At 43.5% G+C, this 22,923-nt stretch overlaps 2 protein-coding genes across 7 annotated transcripts in view; both read right to left on the bottom strand.

Moving 5' to 3' along the window:
• Nucleotides 1–436: 436 nt before the first annotated feature.
• LOC310923951 (regucalcin) lies at nucleotides 437–11,936 on the bottom strand. Of its 3 annotated transcripts, none has more exons than XM_083884873.1 (7): nucleotides 11,843–11,936; nucleotides 11,393–11,558; nucleotides 8,436–8,618; nucleotides 6,930–7,145; nucleotides 5,312–5,443; nucleotides 1,521–1,675; nucleotides 437–769 (listed from the first exon to the last, which is right to left on the bottom strand). In XM_083884873.1, the coding sequence occupies exons 2-7, from the start codon at nucleotides 11,553–11,555 to the stop codon at nucleotides 719–721; spliced, it is 900 nt and encodes a 299-aa protein (XP_083740999.1). In that variant the 5' UTR covers nucleotides 11,556–11,558; nucleotides 11,843–11,936; the 3' UTR covers nucleotides 437–718. The 3 variants fall into 3 exon arrangements, with proteins under 3 accessions (XP_083740999.1, XP_083740998.1, XP_083741000.1); XM_083884872.1 differs by having other exon boundaries at nucleotides 11,803–11,934; XM_083884874.1 differs by having other exon boundaries at nucleotides 11,855–11,921.
• Nucleotides 11,937–19,212: 7,276 nt separating this feature from the next.
• Nucleotides 19,213–22,923, bottom strand: part of JADE3 (jade family PHD finger 3) — a 63,640-nt gene continuing 59,929 nt past the window's right edge. For all 4 annotated transcript variants that reach the window (XM_083855919.1, XM_083855922.1, XM_083855921.1 and 1 more), the window contains one exon: nucleotides 19,213–22,619. In XM_083855919.1, the coding sequence (XP_083712045.1) occupies nucleotides 21,727–22,619 (893 nt within the window). In that variant the 3' untranslated portion in view covers nucleotides 19,213–21,726. The remainder of the gene's footprint in view (nucleotides 22,620–22,923) is intronic.

Genomic DNA, 22,923 nt, shown 5'->3' with positions numbered 1-22,923 from the left:
TTTATGTACAAAGAGCCAAGAATGCCCAACATTTTCCTGCCATCGTGGATGCCCCCAGAATAGGCCAAGATCTTCAAAGGATAGAGAGAGAGATGGTTCTTGACTCCATCATTTTAGGTTTATATCTAACAAAATGAGCAATATGGCAACAGGCACTGGGGAAGAGAGGGTGATCAGCTCCAGCCAGAGTTAATTTAAGCACAGCCACAGCTGAGGCCTGTTAGATGGAAGCTGCAGGTGCACAGTGAGAGGTATTAAGTTTTAGTTGTTGAGAATATTATAGGACAAACCAAGTTACAGTTGAAACAGTGGTAAGACCACCAAAGGGCATTTTATGAGCAACTTCAAAAATATGTAAAAAAGACAGTACAAGTAGTTTAATCAGTAAAACAATACAACATAAGTTGCAAATGAGACAGAAGAATACTCAATAAAAACATATTCAAATATTATTTAATTATATAAGAGAGTTACAACAGTAGCTTATTAGGATGAGAGTCTTTTTAGCACAACAGAAGAAGTACCATCATATATTTGAAGTAAGTTTAAAGGGAGAAAAAAGATCCATTTTAAAATATTCCAGGTATTTCAGTAGTTTTTCATCCTTTCCTGATGAAATATTATAATGGTGTTATGGTTTCTAAGCAAAAGATGCTGAACACCAGAATAAGACCTTCAGCTTATGTCAGCCCTCTCTAATCCATTCTGTAGAGTGTATTTAACCTGCAAATGGATATGGTGGAACTCCTTTCACCCCCAGTCCTGTTATCTGTTAAAACACAGAGAAAAAATAATTAGAGTGATAATTCACCATTATCAGACACTGGGTTTCCTACACAACCAGACATGCTTTAATTTAGAAAAGGACTGTGTCCTGCAACTTGACATCCTACTATATTTTGCATGCATCAGCTCATCACAGCATGGAATTTCAATGCATGTTCTTTCTCTAAAGCTCAGTAATCACAGGCCAGAGTCCATTCCCCAAAAGCCTCTTCTCTTAGATACTGCTAAGCCTTAATTCTGCAGTTCACAATGTAACCTTCGGCATGCACACACAAAGAGCAGGGCTTTAAAGCAAATCCAGTGGAACCATTTTTTAAAAAGATAACTTTGTGATGATTAACTAGAAAGTAAATAAAAGCAGATGCTTTTATCTGCCACTGATTAAGGCGTTTATCAGCCACTAATTGAGACATGTAAGTATTTACCCATCTTTTCCATAAATAGAAAATGCAAATAGTGTTGAGAGAGAGAGAAGTATAAAGAGATGATTGCATAGAAAATTTGCACTATCAGCATTGGTACAAAGTTTAAACCCCAGAGTATCTTCAAATCTCTAAATGCATTTAACTTTCTGCAATAGGAACAAAAAATACAAACAACAGTTTAACATACGTAACCAATGTTCTAACAACTATCTTTTTCCAGCTTCCCATCACTGCCAACTAGAGTTTTGCTACCTGAAAAAATCAGGAGTGAAAAAATGGCCTAAAATGAAAGGAGAAAGTATCATTCACCTTGAAAATCCCGCCAGCCTGTGGTTGCCGTGAAAGCCACTCTTTATCCATCCCATCACTGGCAGAAGTCACATACATTTCTGAATAATCCTTTCCTCCAAAACAGCAGGAAGTTGTTTTGTCTACGGGAAGTTTCACAGTCTGGAGTCTTTTTCCTGGAGGAAAACATGCATGATGTTTCCTGTTTGTCTACTTAGAACTAGAAATTTAAACAAATTATCACAAATAACCATTGTGGAGCCGGGTGTTCTGCAAAAGTGGGAACCAGGGCTAGGGGAGATCCCATCCTGACTGATGAGCACCATAACAGGGTGAAACCAGACTTCTATTAACCCTGTTGTTGATGATGTATCATTTGACAAGTTTCAGTTTCAGGTATCACCAACAAATCCCACTTCAATCCCAGCTTGTCCTCTAATTAAATGCTAACATCCACAGCACAAACACGTATCTGAGCTCATCTAGTCTGTCCATGGAGTCAATGGAAATGGGATAGGATTCCTCTCTAAAACAGGTCACATGAATCACGCCCTAGATCTGCTGACTTTTCTACTTTTAACTACAAAGGCAGCCTGGAGCGAGCAGACCTCATGCAGCGCTACGGAGGCGTACCTCCTGCTACACCTCTACTGCCTGTGGTTAAGGAAGATTAATTCCTAGAAGTTTTTCCTGAAATTTCAATTGTCTTTCAAATCAAGCTTGAATAAAATAGGGATCATGGGACATGTCTGATGTATATTAAAAAATAGCACTACCATAAATAATACTACGCATTTATCATGCCAACAAATAACTGCAGTCTTAATGCTGGTAGTGAACAGATCGCCTCTAGTCCTAACCAGAAGTCTGTCGAGACATCTTGCAGCAGATTTTCCCAAAATGTCTGCTAATCCTTGGCAATAACAGCCTATTCCCATTATGCCTATTTTATGTACCTACAAGTGAATTTCTCTTTCTAGAAATATGCTAAAGCACACGAATTTCCTTACAAAATGTGTAACTTCTAAGTCCTCCCATGCATGTGTAAAGGGCATGGTCCCCTTACAGCAACTAATTTTAGTGATGTGTTGAAATGGCAGGAAAGTAACTTTGATGTTGGGAACCCTAGAAATTGACTGACACCAAGCCCGGGAGAAAGTGAGTGGGAAGGGCATTCAAAAGGAAAAAACACGGACTGTAGGAAAAGAGCCATGAGCCCTGAATACAAGGGGATAGACCCTGGCTGCAGTTGCAGAGTGGTCTCAGTGGATAACAGCCTAGGAAATATAATTTACAAAACTCTGAGGTGTCTCCCTGGAGTTTCAAGAAAATCTGTGCTTGGTGTCTACAGAAGAGACAAATATTGTTGGCAAAAAAGGAAATATTTTTGACACTATAAAAGTCAAAGTATATTAAAAACATTCATTAGGAAGAACTATAAAATATTTAATTGCAGTTTAGATTGGACATTAGGAAAAATTTCTTCACTTGAAAGGGTTGTCAAGCATTGGAACAGACTTTCCAGGGAAGTAGTGGAATCATTGTCCCTGAAAGAATTTAAAAACCACGCAGATGTGGTAATTAAAGACGTGGTTAATGGGTGGACTTGGCAGTGCTGGTTGATGGTTTGACTCTGTGATCTTGGAGGTCTTTTCCAGCCTTAATGGTTCTAGGACTCCAATTTAAAAAATAAAACTAGCAGGTCACTAAGTGACCAGAAGCTATGACAAGACTTGGCAACATGTAAGTTAGACATCTCTTGAGTCCTTTGCAAATGCCGTGGGATCAGCCATCAGCCTCTCCCTGTAGCCCATCCTCAATCTAAAGGCAGCAGCCATCTCTGCTAATGAAGCCTTAGATCTGAAAAGCTGCTTCACCCTGGACCTCAAAACCTTCACTCTAGGAAAGATGCCAACCAAACAAGTTTCCTCATCTCATTGCCCTAAAAACAAAGTCCAGGCTTTGTTGTCATTGTAACCTGAAAATCCCCCACGTGCTTTAGATGAGCTCTTTATCAGCAGATGTATCTGCAACTGGCTGACAGCCATTCAAGCCACACTTAATGGCCACTGTGCATTAAAAGAGGCTTTAATAGAATTCTCTTGAAACCTGACTGGGTTATCTCCCTAAATAATTAAAATTCATTCAGAATTCAGTGAATTGCAGATTTTAGATATTACTTTAAAATGATAGCCTGAGAGGACAGGTAAGTATGAGATATTCACAAAAAAAAGGTGGCTCTTTTTGACATGGACACTTACTATGTGTCCATGGTAAGTGCTATGACATGGATGAGGGGGAGACAGAACAGGTTCACGGAAGAGAAATACACAGAGAAATACACAACTAACACATCAATACCTCATCCATCTGTGAGTGTAGTTAAAGACTGGGAATGCATTAGGGATAAGTACTCTGCCATCAATATTCTTACTCTCCCTATGCATCTGCTTACAGGCACTATTACTTCTAGCTTTCACATATGAAAACACTTCCAAAAGGGAGAAGAAAAAGGAAAATAAGCAAAAAAGGAAGAAAAAAAGGTCAGAGAGAAAGAAAAAAAGGGCCAGGCAGGAAATGGTAGAAACAGTGAACCAGAGAAGAAAAATCATTGACTCTACTACCCCAGGAGGGTATTTAGAGGGCTGGTGGATGTCACCAAGGAGTGCTCTGCCCACCAGAGTGAGAGGATGTGGGTCCAGAAACAAGTCCCAGCACTACTGGCATCTCCCAGCTGGAGCATCCTTCTCCTAGGGCTGGGGTGGAGACTCCACAGAACTGGAGAAGTCCTACCGGTTGCCAAGACCTTGGATGGGTACAGAACAAAAGGTGAGGGGGAAAGCACAGCCTGAGCCTCAAGTAAAGGTCTCCAGCAGCGTCAGAAGCAAGGCTGGTGCACATGTGCCAGGGTCGGCTGTTTGCTGCAGACAAGGCATTGGCATCCCCGAATCCACAGTCCCACAAAACCCCTTAGGCTCCAAATGTATCCCAGTGCAGTTGCCCTCCTGCTGCATGATGCAAACTTGTGCTGTCTGGGATGTGACAAAATCATGCTCCCATTCTCACCCAACGGCCCCTTGCAGCCAATGTGGTTCAGTTTCCCTTCAGTGCTTTACAAGTGTTTTCTACCCAGAGTAAATCATCCCTGGCACATCGCTAGAGTCCAAATGACAGCAGCAACGAACAACAGACTCAGACAATGGGCACATCCAAGACATTATTATGGGAAAGATAAAATGCTGTGGAATTCATAAAAACATTTTTTAATTATTTCATTGCAAAACTGATCATGCAAATAATTTCCAACAATAAAAAAGAAGCTGCTGGCATCAGTGTCCTGTGGGACTCGTAATAAAATCCAGTAGGCTGCCCGAAATAATACACTAAGCTAAAAAAAAACAAGACTCAAAAATGGTTTAAGTCATCTTTCTCATTTATCAATGAGATAAAGCACTGGTCTTAATTTTGGAGGATGCAAGAGGATGCTAACTCAAACAATTCACAAGTAGAATGATGGTCTCCTTAGTGACTTTATCTTTTCCAACACAACAGATGCTGGGAACAAAGGAGGCTTATTTACAAAGGTAATTTTTGAGAGCAGGGACATGAAATTGTTTGAAATAATAAGAAAAAAGCAAAAAAAAGCAAAAAAAAAAGTAGTTTTTTTAAAAAAGCAGATACACCATTTCTGGAGGTGAAAAAAACCACACCTCTCACTCTTTGTTTTAATTTCTTTTTTTGTTTGATTTTTGTTTGTTTGTGTTTTGTTTTGCTTAACACAAAATTCCAGTCCATCTTTTGTAAGAACTTACCTGTCTCAGGGTCAAGGCGAATCACTCTCCCACCATCATAACAAGCCACCCAGAGCTTGCCTTCTGTGTCAATGCACATCCCATCAGGAATGCTCTCCTCTTTTTCCAGTTTGTATATACTCCTACGGTTGCCTGCAGGGTAAAAGAAACACAGAACTGAGTGAGACAATTGTTAAAATTTTTATCAGTCACAGTCCAGCAGAGTTATTTGTACTATTATTTTCAAAAGCTGTGCTGAGGCCCTGACTTTTTTTTTCCCCATGAAAGAAATAGGTTGTGTCTGCTGCCCTGTTTGTTTCCTGAGACAGTTGTTTTTCAGCATGAAAGCCTGTGGATCAGTTTCTATCCATTGGAAGTACAATTTTTCTTTCTGGCATTCATTTCTAGTGCACTACTCATGTTCTCTACTTACAATATTAAATTAATAACTGAATAAATTAATGTTACATATATTCATATAATTAATAACTTATTCTAAAAGCACTTTGCATCATTTCCAGTATGGGCTGCTCCAGCTGGAGAGTTTTCAAACTGTTTGCTGGAATGTGCCAATAATCACTGTTCCAACACAAAACTCACTTTCAGATCTATAAAACTTGAAAGTTTACATAAACACAAGAGTTAGGAAAAGCATCAATTTCAAAAGCATACTATCCACCTAAAAGCAAACAACTCTATCTGAACTTTTATCCACTGTTATTAAAGAAAATTAAACCCAACTCTCCAACATTGTTTATTTTATGCTCTGACAACTTCAATGTTTCTCATATGAGCAATATTTTTAATGAGTTTCCTTTTTGCTCCTGGGGATTGTCAGACTGCCCACAGAAAGAGTGAGCAAGAACGAGTGAGAGAGAGAACCTTATTTCCTAAGGAAAAGTTCAGTTGTAATCCATAGCAGAGAGACATTAGGACAAGGTGCTACATCCAAAATTACTTTAAATTCAGAGTTTTAAAACTAAACATAAGATTGGCTGAGTTCTTTCAAAACAAAATACTGCAGCATATGTACTCAAAAGCAAATTACTAGTCCAAGTCACAGGAATTTTTCTTTTGCCCAAGCTTGTAGAAGCCCTTAAGGCATTGTTTTGTTTTAAATTAACAAAGGAAGCTTTGAGTTACTGCTACTGTTGATGCCTTGTTCTTTCTGCAGAATCTTAATTTAGTAGTTTGTATTTTAAAAAACAAAACAGGGTCAAGAGTAAAAAAATATCTAGAGAAGCTGGCAGAGGTTTTGTGCAAGACTACAAGCTTGCTGTCACTTTGTGCTGCAAGTAGCAAGAAACAGGAGCCACAGGAACAGACAGATAAGATACACTTTGTCCTTTCCATTGGAAGATCAGATATGCCTTGTGTTTAGTAACAGTAGTAGAGATTACTACTCAAACTGCCATGCAATTTAAATACTTTATAGTATTACCAAACAACCCTGACTGGTTGGAGGCAGGAGCCTATGCAGGCACAGACAGATGTTCATATGGCTTCTGTTGTTTTGCTCGAAAGAGGTTTCTGGTAAGTGCTCCCAAAGCTCTGATCATCTCTGTGTCATAACCAGAGCAGAAACAAACATTACAGTTTTTAGGCACAAACAATTATTTTAGAATACAACCATTCATACCAATTTTTCCAGTTTGGAGGTCATAATCAAAGGCATCCACCGAGTAGGACAAGCTGTCAATGTAAAAGAAGGTTCTGTGATCCAGCGACCAGTCCAGCCCATTAGAAATGTCCACCTGGTCAAAGTGCTTCACCACTGAGAGGTCAGGGAAGAGTGTGTACAGAGAGCCCTGGTGTCTCTCCAGCACAGCAGGACGAATCTCCTCTGCCATTGTACCTGTGCAGAGCCAAAGGGGAGAAAGCAGGTTCTGAGTAGATGGACTGTCCTCCAGGTTTGGGCCTGGAGGAGCCTCTAAAGAGGCACCATAGCAGCCTCTCGCTGTGATGGTGATCACATTGCCAACACAGAAGGGAGCTGTGCAGGAGGCTTCTGAAATTTGAGGAAGAAACAGAGTTAAAAGCAAAAGAAAAAGGTGGACTTCCAAAGTGCTTGCCTTCAGCAGAAGGTGGCAAAGCACAGTCTTTGCTCTTTTGTTGAACATTTCTGTGGCAGAAATGGTGTGCAACATGATTCCTGCAAAATGTTTTATTCAGTCATTCATATATTAAGACAGGTGTGGCTGGCATTTAACTTACAATATATCTTAATGTCTCGTAGAGCTGACAGAGTGGAAAAAAATTACCTCCTCCCTCAGAATGAGTCTTAATTAAAGCCTCTTTTAAAGCAAATCTCATCTTTGCAGGTTGAAGTTGGCAGCTGAGACCAGCTCTTGAGAGTCTGGGAAAATACAGGTTTAAGGTAGGCCTCGGGACTGAACAACACAGCAGAAGCACAGAATGGTGTTTTAAAAAACAGGAGGACAGGATCACAGCTGAGGCGGAAGAGCACCACTGGACATCATCCAGGACTCTGCTCAGAGCAGAGTCAGACACCACAGGTTCTTCCCACTAGTGCTGGGTGTTGAAGATCTCCATGGATGAAGACTCCATACTCTCTCTGGACAACCTGTTCCCACTGTTTGATCACCCTCAGTAAAAGAGTTTTCTTACATTCATACAGACTTGGCTGAGTCTGAGTTTGTGCCCACTCCTTCTGGTCTTTCAGTGGGCATCACTGAGCAAAGCCTGGCCTCCATCTCTTTTATTCCCTCCCCAGTCAGGCACTTATCCACACAGGTGGGATCCCCTGGGCCTTCTCATCTTCAGGACGCATAGTCCCTTAGTTTTTAGAAATAATATTCTGAGTTACAGAGAATAAACCACACAATATAATAAATTTCTCAGTGGAAAAGTATTTTCTATTGGCACCCTTCCAGTATTCAAAACATGCCAGTGACACGGAAGAGGCAAGAGGCGGAAGAGGCGAGGCCAGTATCTTAAACTAGATTAGATAGTGCCCAGGTGATATAAATAGATGTGTAAATGGGTTTAAAGTCTGTTTGAAGACAACAAAAAAAATCCCCACCATTTAACTATGAAGGAAAACTTGCTTCATCTACAACTGATCATTGCATCTTATCACCAAAACCCAGCAAGCACCAGAGGGAAGAAATAGACTGCAGCATACCTGCGAAATACCTCCCTGCAGGATCCACCTTCCCATCATTGAATCGGGTATTTGCTTTATCCTTATCCACTTGAGTAATGGTGGTTACCAGCTCCTCTTTCCATTTCAAAGCAGCAAACCTGGTTCCTAGGGTGATGACATAATCCCCAGACTTCCGGAGAGCCACGGAGCTCACAGGGGCATCTGGAAACAGGGTGAAATTGAAAACTGAGCCGTAGAAATGTCCACTTTAGACATGCCAACTGAACTCAGCAAAACCACAGGCAAGAGAAACAACCTACTTTTCTACCAACAAAAATGATGTTTTAATACATAGAAACAGATTATGTCACATGAACTTGAGTATTACTACTGCTACCAGGAGCTATAATCATTACCAGCACCTAGTTGTGCTAGGTGCTTTATTAAAAAAAAAGAATTATAAAAAGGGGGACAGGAACATATGCTTTTTACAATAGCTTACTGTGTGGGTTTCCCTCTCTCCAAGGGAAAAATCAATTGCCGCAAGAGCTCTAGAACAACTGTGTTTATTTAGCACAGCTCCTGTGTAAATGAGCCCCACAGCAAAGGAGGCAGAGAATCTCTGCACTGGGACAGGTCACACTGGGCAGGAGAGACACCCCCCTGTACCACACTCTGCTGTGCCACTCAAACAAACCTCCAGCAGCACCAAAAACATACCAAGGAGTGGCAGAGCTTCCCAAGAGCTAAAACAAAACAGAAAACTAGTAAATGCTCCATGATTAGTTTACACTCACTTGAGCTATTAGGCATAAAACCTCAACTGCAGGTTATAATAAAGGAATTAGTAAAAAAAAAACAAAACCAGTGAGTGCAAAGAGAACATTTCTGTAAAAGCATACAATCACACAATCTAAGGAATAGTAACTTTAGGCAGGGCAGCCAAGTCTAGTATAATACTTTCTATAAATAGGACTAATCACTACTTTTCTAATTTAAAACTAAAACATTTCTTGTATTTATAGTTTTGCAGGGGTATAATTGGGTAACACTTTCACAAACACTTATAACTACCACCAGCCACCACTGGGTGACAAGAGGAACTGCTCCCTTCCAGCTGTTTGCTCACGGCTCGGGATGCCCTTTCTCTTTGGAGCCCTGGAAGCAGTACCACCATGACAGAAGTCTGAATGCTATTTGCCCCCAGCACCGGAGGTGAACACCTGACTGCAAGCTCAGTTCTAGCAGCTGAGGCTGCTGGTGGTCTGGGCTCATTCACACTGGGGTGCCACTCCTCCTTCCCCTGCCAGCACAGACGGCAGCAGAGTCCCCTCAGCCATGTGTGGCACCTGCCACAAGGAGTATTTTTGCTGCTCTTCGGCTTGCCAGTAACCACACTAAAAAAAGTGGGTTTCTGCCTCTAGGAATAGCAGAGCATGGGATTGCAAGTCTACTTTCGTTCTCCCAGAAAAATGCCTGGGGCCATGGCTTAGCAGAGTCCTTCCTCCTAGAGAGCACTCAGGGTGTTCTCTGACCCTGCGGGGAGCAGCCCCCAAGCACAGCTGTCCTCTGGAGGTGTTGGACATCCAGGCCACAAGAACAGCTCCATACCTTCCTGATAAATCACCCCAGAGGAAAGGGCGGCATGAGGACACAGCCACCCTGCTGTTCCCTTCACAAACCCAGCACAAGGAGTGCCTCAGCCCATGCACAAAGCTCAGTCCGCAGTGACCCTGAAGGGCTTTGTTAAAGCAGCATCTGCAGGAATTGATTGATTTGCAGCACCATCATATGCCCAGGAGAAAACTGACCATAAGGTCTCCCCTCCAGGCCCAGTTATGCAGCTATGGTGTTTCCCCTGTGGAGTTATAAATGGCATTTGAAGTGGTTTCTAGGCATGGGGTTCTTGTAATTCTCTTATTAAAAACTTTAACAATGAATAATTTCTCTTAGTTTCCACTTTGGAAACCCGCTACTATAATCACATGGCATTCTTTGGTTGTTTGGGGTGGGTTTTTTTGTGTTTGTTTTTCTTTTTTTTTTTTTTTTTTTTTTTTTTTTTCTTTTAATCATGGCATTCCCAAAGGCACAGCTATTGATCATAAAACTATTTTATTACTTAGGAGAGGAAACAATAATAATAAAAAAAAGGAGCTACTTCAGCTACTCTTCCTTCTATATCTCCAGAGGGGCCACAACTATAAGACTACACCTTTAAAGTAGATCAGTTTGAGAGGAAAGGCAGGGAGAAGCACAATTCCTCAGCTAAGCTACAAGGAAGTAAGTTTGGGAAACAACACTTCTGAAATTATTATCAGGCCTTCTCTCATCTTGAAATTGGCAACTGCAGTAATTGAAAGGCAGTTCAATGAGCCCGGACCAGTTCCTAGTGAATAATGCAAATGGCTTATAGGTAGGCAAAATTGATTTTCACCAAGTGTTATTGAACAAGAGAAAATAATAAATTGTACTGAAACCACTTAAGGAGTCATCTCCCAACACAAATATTTACTCTATCTCATCCAGCAGTAAATCTGCAATCCTTTTTTAATGCAAGTTAGCATATCTCTTCCTTTCTGGAAAAAAATACTTGAGCCATTGAGACTCCAATACCTTAAAAACTTATCAGCTTCTTAAATTGTTATTGGAAATCTTCCTTCAATACAGAAAATGTTGTGACCATTGATCATCCACATCAGAACTACACCAACAGAAGAACTTCACCTCTGGGACAAAGTGTGAACAAAAAAGAGTGAACTGTGGACAACTTATAGGGAAAAGAAACGGCTCAAACATAACCCAGCAGCACAAAGTGGTAAGGAAAATGCCCAGGACTAGGTCTGGTCTGTATCTGGTGTCTCCCAGAGGGCTGGCCACCAAGGAAACCCAGGCTGGGGGAAAGGTCTCCAGACCAGCACCGTGCGGCTGCCGGCGGGCACAGCCCGGCTCCCGACAGGCAGCTCCGCACACGGGAGGGTTTTCCAGCGGCTCCTTACCCACGGGGACGGCCTGTGCTTGCCCGGTGCCGGGGCTCCAGCGGCACACCCTCCTGCCCGTGATGTCCACGTAGAGCAGCGCGCCCTCCTTCTCGTCCCACAGGGGCGACTCCCCGAGCCGGCAGCGCTCCTGCCCCACGCACTCGATCCTCACCGACGACATGGGCTGCGGAGGAATCGTCACCGCCCGTTACCGCCCGGGCCCGCGGGGAAGGAAAGAAAAATAGGGGGGAATAATGAAAGGCAGAGGAAAAAATGAAATGGGGGGTGCGGGCGGGCGGGAGGCAAAGGCCGCGGGCCCGCCCCCGCATGCCCGGCCGGGGCACCCCGTGCGTGCCGTGCCAGGCACCAGGCGCGTGTGTGTGTGTGTGTGCGTGTGCGTGTGTGTGCGTGTGTGTGCACCTCCGTACCCGTGTGTGCACCTCCGTACCCGTGTGTGCACCTCCGTACCCGTGTGCGCACCTCCGTACCGCCTGGAACAAGGGAGAGAAGAGCCGCAATAACAAATGTAAATAAAGATAACAGCGAAGCGCGCCCCGAGCACGCCCCGGCCGCGCTCCCGCCGCTCTTATAGCGGGCCTGGGGACGGGAGGAGGCCGCGCCTTGGGCACCCCCGCCCAGGGCGGGCCCCGCACGGCCGCCTGTCCTGCCGGGGCCTCCTGGATCCTCCCGGGGCCTCCTCTCCCGGCAAGGCCGGCGCCAGGAGCCAGCGGTGTCCAAGCAGCCGCGGCTCGGCCCCCCCCCCGTTCCAAGAACTACGGGGAGGGAAAAGCGGGAGAAGAGCTGTCGCACTGCGGTGGCCGGGTCTCTCAGCCCCCGGAGAGGCTGATTCCCGAAAGGCCTGGGTTCTCCCTGCCTTCTTGCTCGGGTGTAGGTGGGCACAGAGACTTGGCCCTGATTTCCAGCACCAGGGATCCTTCACGGCTCCTGCAGCAGCACCTTGGTTATCCAGAAATCCTGGGCCTCCAGCATGCCCTATCCTCTTTTATTCCCTGTGCTCTATAGTCTCAAAAACTTCCAAAAGAACAAGGAGAAAAGCTGGCATCAAAATTTGCAGATACATTTGTCTGTTGCACTTGCTTATCTCTGTGCTATGGCCACTAGAGCTCCCAGACTCAAGTCTCAAAGCAGTGGGTACTTTGTATATCCCAGGTCTCCTCCTGAGCATCCCATGACATACTGCCTTTTGACTGAGAGCTGGTAATCACCATAAGGATCAGTGACAGCAAGTGGCTTCAGCCTCACTGCTCCATGGCTTATGTCTCCTCCTGGAAACTCAGGAGCACAAGGCAGGCACAGGCTGGCTTGCTGCTGTGTCCCCACAAACCAGAATTAATTCAGCTGCTCCAAAACTTGCCTCCTCCCCATCCAGGCTCTGGTTTCCAGCTGGCTGGTGGAGCAGTCCTATTATTCAAGGAGCACTGTACACCAGTGAGCACACAGCACGCAGCAGGGTCTTTTAGGAGGTAGTCCCCACACAGCTTCTCTTACGGATTTTATCTGTCCCTTATCATACCCCCTTCTCTTGGCAATTAGCTCCTGTTGAATATTTTTATTTGGTTGCCTTTATTCATAATGCAGGTGATCACAGCTCAGGCGTCTCTTGGTCACTCACATTATTTTTTTTTTCCTGTTATTGGTGTATTTGGAAAGTTCATGGGTTACATGACCTTATCAACATCTGTTTCATGTAGGCTTCTTCTGATGGAGTACTGATGTGATATTCATTGACTTATTGTTGCTTTATCTGAGCACTGAGGCTTCTATTTTATAGGTTTCCATGCTATTCCTTCAGTGCTTAGCATTGAATTTCTCTTTTCTGCCCTACTGCTGCATGTATAACAAAGAGCACGATTTCATCTCAGACCTGAGGCAAGCAACACAGAAAGAAGATGCAGAGATTAAAAAAAAAAAAAAAAAAATCAAACCTCCCCTAAAAAACCACAACACATGCAAAGAATTCATTAAGTACGATGAAGAACAATTATTTCTTCTTACAAAGCTGAGCCACATTTACTGGTCTCCCATTGTCTTTGCACACTACAAGGACATTTGGGATACAATGCAAGAGCTTACTGAATCCAGCAGCAACAGGAGATACACCCTCAACCCACCTCACCAGTCTCTCTGTTCCTTGCTGACTTAAGCATTTGCCAGCATGGTTTAGAGGCACCAAAACAAGCTGTGTGCTGGCACACACCTGGGAGAAAATTAACAGCTTCTGTAAGCACCAAGTTACAACAAAAACTGTGCCATGTATTTGGAGTTTGGCTCTCTAGTTACATGGGACAGCACCCCTGCTTTGTCTTCCCTGTAATGGCTAATCCAACATTGTTGAAAAGTAAACAGGGAGGAATCGATGGTGGTGTGCCTTCACAGAGAGCATCAGGTGAGGTCTTCCGCCAATACAAATTCATCATGGGAGAGAAGAGCACAGAAGAGGCGGCTGCCAGAGCTTGTGCTGCCTTGTGCCTTCCCCACTGGGAAATTCCCACTGTTGCAGCGCAGCCAGAGAGTCTACTGTGTGGCCTCTAAATCTGACTAACAGGGAGCTTACACAGCACCTCCGTGGCTTCCAAAGGACACGCTGGTAGCTTAGCATTTATTCCACATGGTAGGAGGGAGCAGGGAAGTGGAATTCTTCCCTACAACCATTAAGAACACAAAGAGATCTGTGATGTGGGAGGCCTTGTAGGGTCAAGTCACAGCCCTCTCCGAGCCTGCAGGTTCCCTCAGCCGGCCAGAAGCCATTACCCTTCTTGCCAGTCAAGAAACACTCAGCAGTTCTGGAGAACAGCCCAGAGCACCACAGAGCTGGAAAAATCCCTCCATCCTCATTGACTGTAGGCAAGAAGGAGGTGCTGGACTATTTTAGGCACTATAGAGACTGGGTTTTACTTCTGCTTATTCCTGGAAAGTTGCAGTTGTTTTTCTCTCCTTTTATGAGTCTGATCCTGCTATTTCTTCATCTTTAGAGCAATCTTTGTCTTTTTTCCTTCAGCTGTAGTCTTTACTACTGTTAGTCCTCCTTCCTGCTTGAAGGTGGGAGGACTCAGGCCTTATCCATGGCTGGTACAATGTGCAAATGCTGTGTATCAGCTGTCTGTAGCCCCAAGAGCTGCTTCTGAGTATGGAGTCTGTCAGGCCTCCTTGGCAGATGGGCAAAAGTACAGCTGAGAGCAGAGACTGTGCCAAGGGCAGTGGAGCCCAGGGAGCCACTACCTCAGTGCAAACCTGTTAAATCCTTTAGGGCAAGCAGAGCAGGCACATGGGAATTCTCTACTACAGATAATACTGCATTTGGGAGTGCACAGATGGAGGGACAAGCAAAAAACACAGAGCAAGAGTAGAGGTAGAACCATGAAGTCAGTCACTGCAATCACTTGGCTGGAAAGCAAGAGTTGGCACTGCCATGCACTTGTTTGCAGCCAAGTATAGTTCTTGGAATTGGCTTGTGTATCTAGATCGAGTTTTATTTGTTAGTAAGCAACAAGTAAGTCCAGGAGAGATCAAACTGCTGAGAAGTTTCAATTGTTTACTAGTCTGCCTGATCACAGTTGCGTATTTATACAAAATAAAACATTTGCCAAAGTATTCCATTTTCCTGTTTGCAAATGTCTTCTTGGGAAAAGGTGGCACCAGCAGATTTGTGCCCATTGACTAATTTATGTGTCTAACACCACTGTCAAACAAGTTAATGCAGAATGGATTAAGAATCTCAGACAGGGAATCAAATTGCATCAGATTGCATCAAATCAACATGAAGTCATATTGAAATATTTAGCCTTTAAAGACCAGCTTTCACAAAAATGACAATTGTACCCTGTACTTATTACAGTTTATTACCCAGGCTTCTTTCAGCACAATTCCTTCTGTACTGGCCCATGAAAAAGCTCTCGAAAAAGCATCTCTTACTTAATAATACAATGCTTAAGCAAATGTGTGACCCTTTCCTCTGCAGGCAGCACTTCATGAGCACCCTCACACTGTCACACATACACCTCCAACTTCCTTGTCGGAGCACCGACAAGTGCAACTTTCTGCTGCCTTAAGCTGCCTCACAAATCTGGAGTTCCCAGCCTGTGCCTCTCCAGATCTCCCCTCTACTGGGAGCACTTAAGCAACAGGGTGCTCCAGAAAGCATTCTTCAGTGGAGCACAGCCAAGACATTTTTCATTAATGCCTTACTTTTCTGGTCTTTGTACCCCATGTGACCTGGATTTGCATTTTGCTTGCCTCAAGATTAAAAAAAAAAAGAGCATTGATATGTGCTACACCAGCTACAAAATTACAGTCACAGCAGAAGTCATGCAACAGAGCCAGGACTTCAAGGAAAGGCAGCATCTTTCATTCAAGTAACTGATTTAGCAACAGTGTTTACAGCTTACAGGCATGCAAATCCTTCTTCTGGCCAAATCAAAAATAAATTTCAAATTAACTGCAGATTTAGGGTGACTCCACAGAGCTTTAATTTAAGATGTTCAACCAGACACTTTGAGGAGTCTGGTTTATGTACTAGCCATTTATAACGAGTGTAAACTACAACTTTGCTCATTAATATCTGCATCACTTGGCTCATCCAGCTTTTAGGCCTCTGTGCTTCCTTTAACCAGAAGAGATGTCTGGCTTGTTGTAGAATGAATAGTCAGGAAAAGGATGAAACAATGCCCCTACTTCATTTTAGAGGGGACAACAGAACAATAGCTGAGCCAGTTTTAAGGAGGGAAAGCGCTTTGGTAAGGTTCCATTCAACCAGATGCAAATAGAGACTAAAATGCCAGTGACAGGGGTTCCCAGACTGCTCAGCACCACCCTTCTGAGATAAGGAACTACAAAGCAATGCAACCAGACACCGTGGTTTCAGGTGAAGTGGGTGGGCTAGTTCAGAGGTGTTTTTTCCCCTCAGACGACTCGTGCCCTCACTAGGGCCTGCACTTCCCGAGGTATAACCAGAACCATTTTCCCAAACGGCATATAACACTTTTTCTTTTTATAGGTACTACTCTTGAAGTCTATTACAAGCCCAAGAGCTCTCAGATGACCGGGAGATCTCTTGATGGCACCTTCCTTTCATGTTGCTGTTGTGCTTAGTTTTAAATTCTTCCCCAGGACACTGGCCCACCAATTTTGTGAGCAGAGCAACTCTGGAACTGTTACGGAATTGTCAAAATACAACTTGTGTCCTGCCCCCCAGTGCTCTTTCCTCAGTCAGGGTGGGTGGGGCAGCACCTGAGGAAAAACAACAGAAACCAGAAAAAATGTCTTCAAGATGTTTAAGCCAAAAGAAACCATAAAGGTGTCATTATGGAGCCTATCCAGAGATTTAAAACAATGTATATCAGATAAAGTAGCCAAGGCGAGGCAGATACCCAGTTCCAAGGCTGCTGAGAAAGCAATGGAAGGCAGGGAGCGTCTGCCCAGCCTGAAACAAAAGAAGAATCCCAGAGAAAGGGCAGGGCAAGGTGGATCTAGGAGGTTGTCCCAGACAAAAGAAGCCTACTGGAAAAAGAAAGATTATCAGAGGCAGGAAAACTAATGAGCAAATACCCGAGGCTGCTTCTCCTTCTATAATCACGTGGTCACACAAATTTATCCAAGCTCTCTGCACAGGGGTAAACTTAAGGAACAGAAATAGGCATGCATATCCGCTATTTTCAAACAACTTACCCAACTGCTATGTAACATTTTCTTTCAGAAGTCTGTGCTTGCAGTCACTTTAATCCACCTGTCACATCCCGCTAGATGCACCGACTTGGTTAGGAGCAGAGCCTGGCAGCAGTTATCTCAGAATCATCTCTGCAAGAGGGACACGTCACCAAGTTTCGCCTCAGGACTGGGAAAAGTGTTCAGCCATGAAACTGGTGTAAAAGGAAGGCTCAGAAGCAGCAGTAGCAGGGCATCTCTCATGAAACCAGAGCCCAGAAGTCTGTGTGTCTTCACTTCTTCCTAAGGAAGCCGCATTGAGGCACTCCACTGTTTTCTATCTCTGCCCTTCCCGGTATTTTTCCCTTGCATGCCAAGCTCCTCAATTGTGCAAGCAGCTTTTGTTCCTTAATTCACATCAAAAGCATATTTTCCTAATAGATGTGTCAATTCCCTGCAGTGCTAAACCTTTACAAGTACTGGGATCATCCAAATTCCCAACGATGAAAATGAGTAGTTTCACTGGATTATCTCCACAGCTCACAGAGGTAGGCTTTGAACACTGGGTCCCTCCCAGGTGTCAGATCCACATCACGCGTCTGCAGTACAGCCTGTACATCCAGGCCAGGTCACCAGAGGTACCACATCAAAATCAAGGGAATGATTCAGGCTTACATTTTGTAGCCAAACATTTGCAATTTCTCCTTCAATCATTTGGGATTCATGGTGCAAAGAAAACAATTCCACAAATGATATACACAAGTTATAACTGAGAAACATTTCTTTTAGGGCAGCAACATAAATGCAGAAATGATGGCGCTCAGAACCAGTGTAGCCCCCTTTAGTCCTTGGCCCATGTTACCACCAACAAGTAAGCACACTTAGTTATTTGAAAAGACTCTACAAACCAATAGTAGCTGTTTCCAAATTAATGGGGACCATTTGGACCAGTCTCCTTCCTTGGCCCTGTCTTTCCCACATCCCAGCCACAAGCAGAGAGAGGGAATTAGAAGCCACCAGTCAGAAAGTCACAGCAAGGAAGTCTGTTACTGGTATCTGTTGCAAGATGCCTTTAGGGAAGAAGAAATCCTGGTCCTGAAAAACAACTGACAGTCCAACACTTACTGCTTCTTCCTAGTGCTGATTTTTCTTCCCTTCTGTATGCATCTTTACTGCCTTTTCCCCATTTTTTATGTCCTGTTTGCTTGTCAGCTGAGGGATTTGGGCTCCATTTCACTCAAGTTTTCTCCAGCTGCAGTTCCAGCCTGCCTGGGGCCACCTGCTCAGTCACTCCAATCCTTAAGCAAGTCCACAAGTGTGTTGTTGGCTGCTCAGTTCTGACTCACTCTGCTGCTGCCAGACCCATCCCAGGCAGGAGGGTCACTGCTGCCTGCAACACCTACGTTGCAAATCCCACCCATGCTTCTTGAAGGCTGCCAGCTCAGAGGTGGAGGGATACTATGGGATCAGTTGTGCAGCTAGCCCAGCACCTTTCCCTCCACCTTCTCATTTTGCCTTCTTCCCTGCTCTAGCCCAGGGAGCGGCTCCTCTGTGCCAGCAAGGGACCTTACAGCACCGGCCTGTGGGAGCAGAGGGAACTACAGCAAAAGGTTGTGTAAAACCGATATGAAGCCAACATGAGCCCAGGAACCTGCCTGCCCTATTCTGTCCTTTTCATGCAGACTGGTGAGTGTTCAGCTGTGCACGTCTGCAGGGTACAAGAAGAGGGATCAGACAGAAGGCCTGGCTACAGCTCTTCCTCTATAACTCACTTTGTCCAACCAGGGAAAACCAGCCATACTACAGCATAAGCAAATACATTGAAAAGTGAGGCCAGGGCAGCAAATGGTCTGTTACATTTGCTCAGCTAGCAGAAACAAAAGCCAGGCTTGCACTATTTGCTATACACAGCAAATTAGTGCTCAGCGACTCTTTTTTGGGAGGCTGAAGGGGAAGGGTTTTCCTGGATACTTTACTTGTTAAAGTATTGCCGAATCTGCAGAAATAATTTACTCCTGATGGACACAGTACTGATGAGTTTTACAACCTGCCAGACACAGAGGGTAAAGCCCTGAATAAATCACAACAAATGAAAATATTGTTAGCAGTTTCATAATTTAATGAAAAAGTACTTGTAAAAAGGGGACATCTGAAAAAGACCGAGTCCATCTTGGAAAATTGAATATATATATATTTATATATATAAAACAAAATGCAAAAACACAACAAAAAATTGACAAATAAGGTTAAGAGGTAATACTTCAAACAGTTAGCCACCGAACGCACAATAAAAACTAGCAAATGCACTTTGGGGACAATACTTGAGAACTACATAACCAAGGGCTCCTTCATATGTTTATTAAAATAATGTAAAAATTAGCAAAACCATTGCCCAGACTGGAAACAACTGAATTGATAAGCCCAGAAGAGCAGAAATGCTGAGTTTTGCTGAAGCACCATTTTCCCTCTCTTCTGTCCTATGCTTCCAGCCACAAAATAACATGAACACTTTGCTGACCTCCCAGATAAGTGTTCCCAATAAAAGCTTCATAAAATTTCATGGCCAGTGAGAGAGGATTACTAATAAATATTGAAGGAGAACTAAGAAAATCAGAACCGGAATACAAATGAACAGACATTTGTTTACTTATTCTGAATGACCCATGGCTTAGAACACAAAGCATTTCCCATAAAAATAAAATATGTGGAAACCTAAATTGCTACTGCATATTTACACCAAAAGAAATAATTTTGAAGATACAGCTCTAGAAAGATCAATTACACAAATATACATAAAATCAAGAAGTTAAAAAAAAAAACAACCAAAAGAAAACTTAAGATGCATAAAGCAAACAGAGCAGATTGGCCAAGTATATTTTTTTTTATTATTTCACTACTGAAGAGTCCTCCAGCCCCTGACCTGCTAGTCCTATTGCAACTAGGGACATTTCCAAGTTTAAAACAAATCTGAAAATATCGTTGCCATTTCCCAGCCTAAAAGCAATAAATTAAAACTAAATTAAAACTTCATTTTGCTAAATGAAGTGAAACAAGTTGTTGTTCAGATCCTGCATAGTCATTGTTACACTGTGGGGGGAACACCTTTTTGGTCTGTAGACAAAACTGAACCCTCGACAGAGCTGTACAATGTGCCCTACACAACCTATGGGGTCATTTCAGCCAGTGATGTGGGACAGAGGATGTTGCCTGTTTATGAAATGTACAGCATTTCAGACCAAAACAGTGCAGTTGCTTTGTTGATCAACAGAACACCTTCTGTAAAACAAGAAGTTAGTTTGCATTCAAACAAAAATCCCCTGTCTTTGAAACAAACAGAAAGGGATTCATTCCCTTCCCTTCTTGACTCCTCAGTCAGTACTGGCTGAAATTTAATCACTATTTAACAACTGCTGATTTTAAAGGACATAAAAATAATGTGTTAGACTGGGAAACAGCAACTGATCCAGAGGTTGAAAAGCAGCATAATAAAATAGTAGATTTTCAGCAATTAAAAAAACCATTTTTAATTAAACCATCATACTCTAAATGATGACTGGCTAAAATTTTACAGACCTAGATGCCAGAAGACTCCTATGCCTCTGTTCAGGCAACTAGGGTTGAAAATTTGCACCTGAAAAAAAATTCAGCTAAAATTATTTCTAATTCAGATGACTTTAAAAATACCAGGTAAAAACACCTCTGGATATGAAATCTCAGTTTCAAGAGGAACCTGGCATCACCGGTGATTGCCTAAATGTAAGTGTCAAATAGCATTCTTTTTTGAAGTAGTACATCTACTTTTGTAAACACTATCCACAAAATTAGCCATCTGTACTTGTTAGCTGGGTAAAATATTTACAAGTGCATCCCACAACAAGCATCTATGTACAGAGATTAAAAAAACTGAAGTACTACAAGTTGTATATTTACAAAATAAGCGAATTATTGTGAAGAGAAACACAACCTTCAGCAAAAGCAGGGAATGGGGGCACGTCTAGAGGTCAGCGAGTTTGGCAGCGCCAGCGACGCTTGCTTCCGCTCTCCGCAGGGAGCCTGCAAACGCCACTGCATCAAAGCCTCCTGAAGGGGATCATCGCTTAGTAGTCACATTGGGCCTGATCCAGCAGAGCACACCGGCACGTGTTTGGATTATCTGAGCACAAACGTTCCCGGGGGAAACCAGCAGGACTTTCCATGTGCTTAACATACTCACACATCCGCAAGTGCATTGCTGGATCAAAGCCATACTGCAGGTGCTGTAACAACGCAGTTTCAGTGTCTCCATTTGCAGTCTCTTGCAACACATTAGAGCAATGCAAGGACTTCTTTAAAACCTGCCCACCACCACGAGACTCCTCCACATGAACACGGTGCCTTGCACTTAAGCTGGCAAGGCAGAAGCGGTTTCCTGAAGTTTTGCACAATTGACTGCTTTGTGCTCCCCTAGATGTTACCTTCTGATAAAACACACGATTTCCACATGGCTTTGTGGATAACTGAGCTAACCTTGCAAAGACTGCAAACCAATTCACAGTTGAACAAAACTACTCTGATTTCTCTCCCCTGCCCCATCCCCTACTGCAGCTCTTCCTAAATAGGTCCTAGACTATTTTCTGGAACCTTTTGATGCTGAGCTTTGCACTGGTACACTGGAATACATAAAGGCTGAATTACCCCTTGGGGGCTTCTAATCACCTTTGTACCGAACTGTGAGATATCATATTCTTTTTGTTTCTATTGTGACAGTCTCTTCCAAAGTCTTTACTTGGGCTTTCTCTCTCTGAGCTACTTCGTCTTAACCTCACTTGTTCTTTGTTTTCATCACTTTCTGCTTCAGAGTCACTCAGCTCTAGGTCAGGACAGTACCCATCATTGTCCTGGTATGGAGCACCTTCAAGTGTCTGCTTGCTCCACAAACGATCTTTTGTTGCAAGTCGTCTTGTTGGCTTTTCACAGCACCGGAGATCCTCCGTGGTTCTCACCAGACTGTTGGTAGCCTCTTTAAAGGACCGGCTGAAATGTTCTATGGTGGATTTTCGGAATCCGCTCTGGCTGGCCAAGTGAGCCGTGAGCACAGACTCTTGTTCGTAGGACGTCTGGCTGGAGCTGTCTCTCTGGCTCACATCTCCAGCCCTGCCCATCAGACCATTAGATTTGGACACCAGCCTTGAGTTCTCCTGCTGCACCCGCCCATTCCCGATGGAAGACTGTCCATGCAAAGCAGCCTGGAGCGCTAAAGGCTTCCCGGATGGCTGGCCCCGGTGAAACTCCATCAGCTGTGTGGAGCCAGAATCCTTAGCCTCGCTCCGAGGCTTGCCAATCCCTGCCAGCAACCCGTTACTTCTGCTGTCGTGCTGATACCTGGCATAAGATTTTGCTTTAATTTCAAATGATTCCTTTGACATTGGCACACTCCGTTTGCTGTAAACAGTGCTGTTGTTGTCAGGAGAAAGCGGTCTGTTGCCAGGCTTCAGCGAGTTATTTTTGCAGTCTCCTAATGCTAATTTGGGCATTTTTAACTTCAGGGTGATCCTGGGAGGTGGGTAGAACAGCGTGTTCTCTAGTGCATTTGTCAGGGTATGGCCTACAGGAGAAAGAGGCGAGGAAGCAGAAGAAAAAGAAAAAAGGCTTTTTTAAAAAGGCTAATTTCTTTTGTCATCCATAACAAGTTTTATAGTCCATTATACGGTCATGCAACAGTAAGAAGCATTCGCAAATAATTAGTGTGAAATTATTTTAGGACACTAAGGAGAAATTGGGATAACCAAACTGTTCCAAATTATCCACTGCTTTGGAATTTAGGTAAGCATTTAAATATTTCCATTAAAAACAACAGTGTGCCCTTTTTACGGGGCTTTAAGCCAGTGAACTGAACCAGTTTTGAGATA

This window comes from Zosterops lateralis (genome assembly GCF_965231275.1).
Source record: "Zosterops lateralis genome assembly, chromosome: 2".
Taxonomy (NCBI): Eukaryota; Metazoa; Chordata; class Aves; order Passeriformes; family Zosteropidae; genus Zosterops; species Zosterops lateralis.
This window is presented reverse-complemented; position numbering and strand designations above follow the sequence as displayed.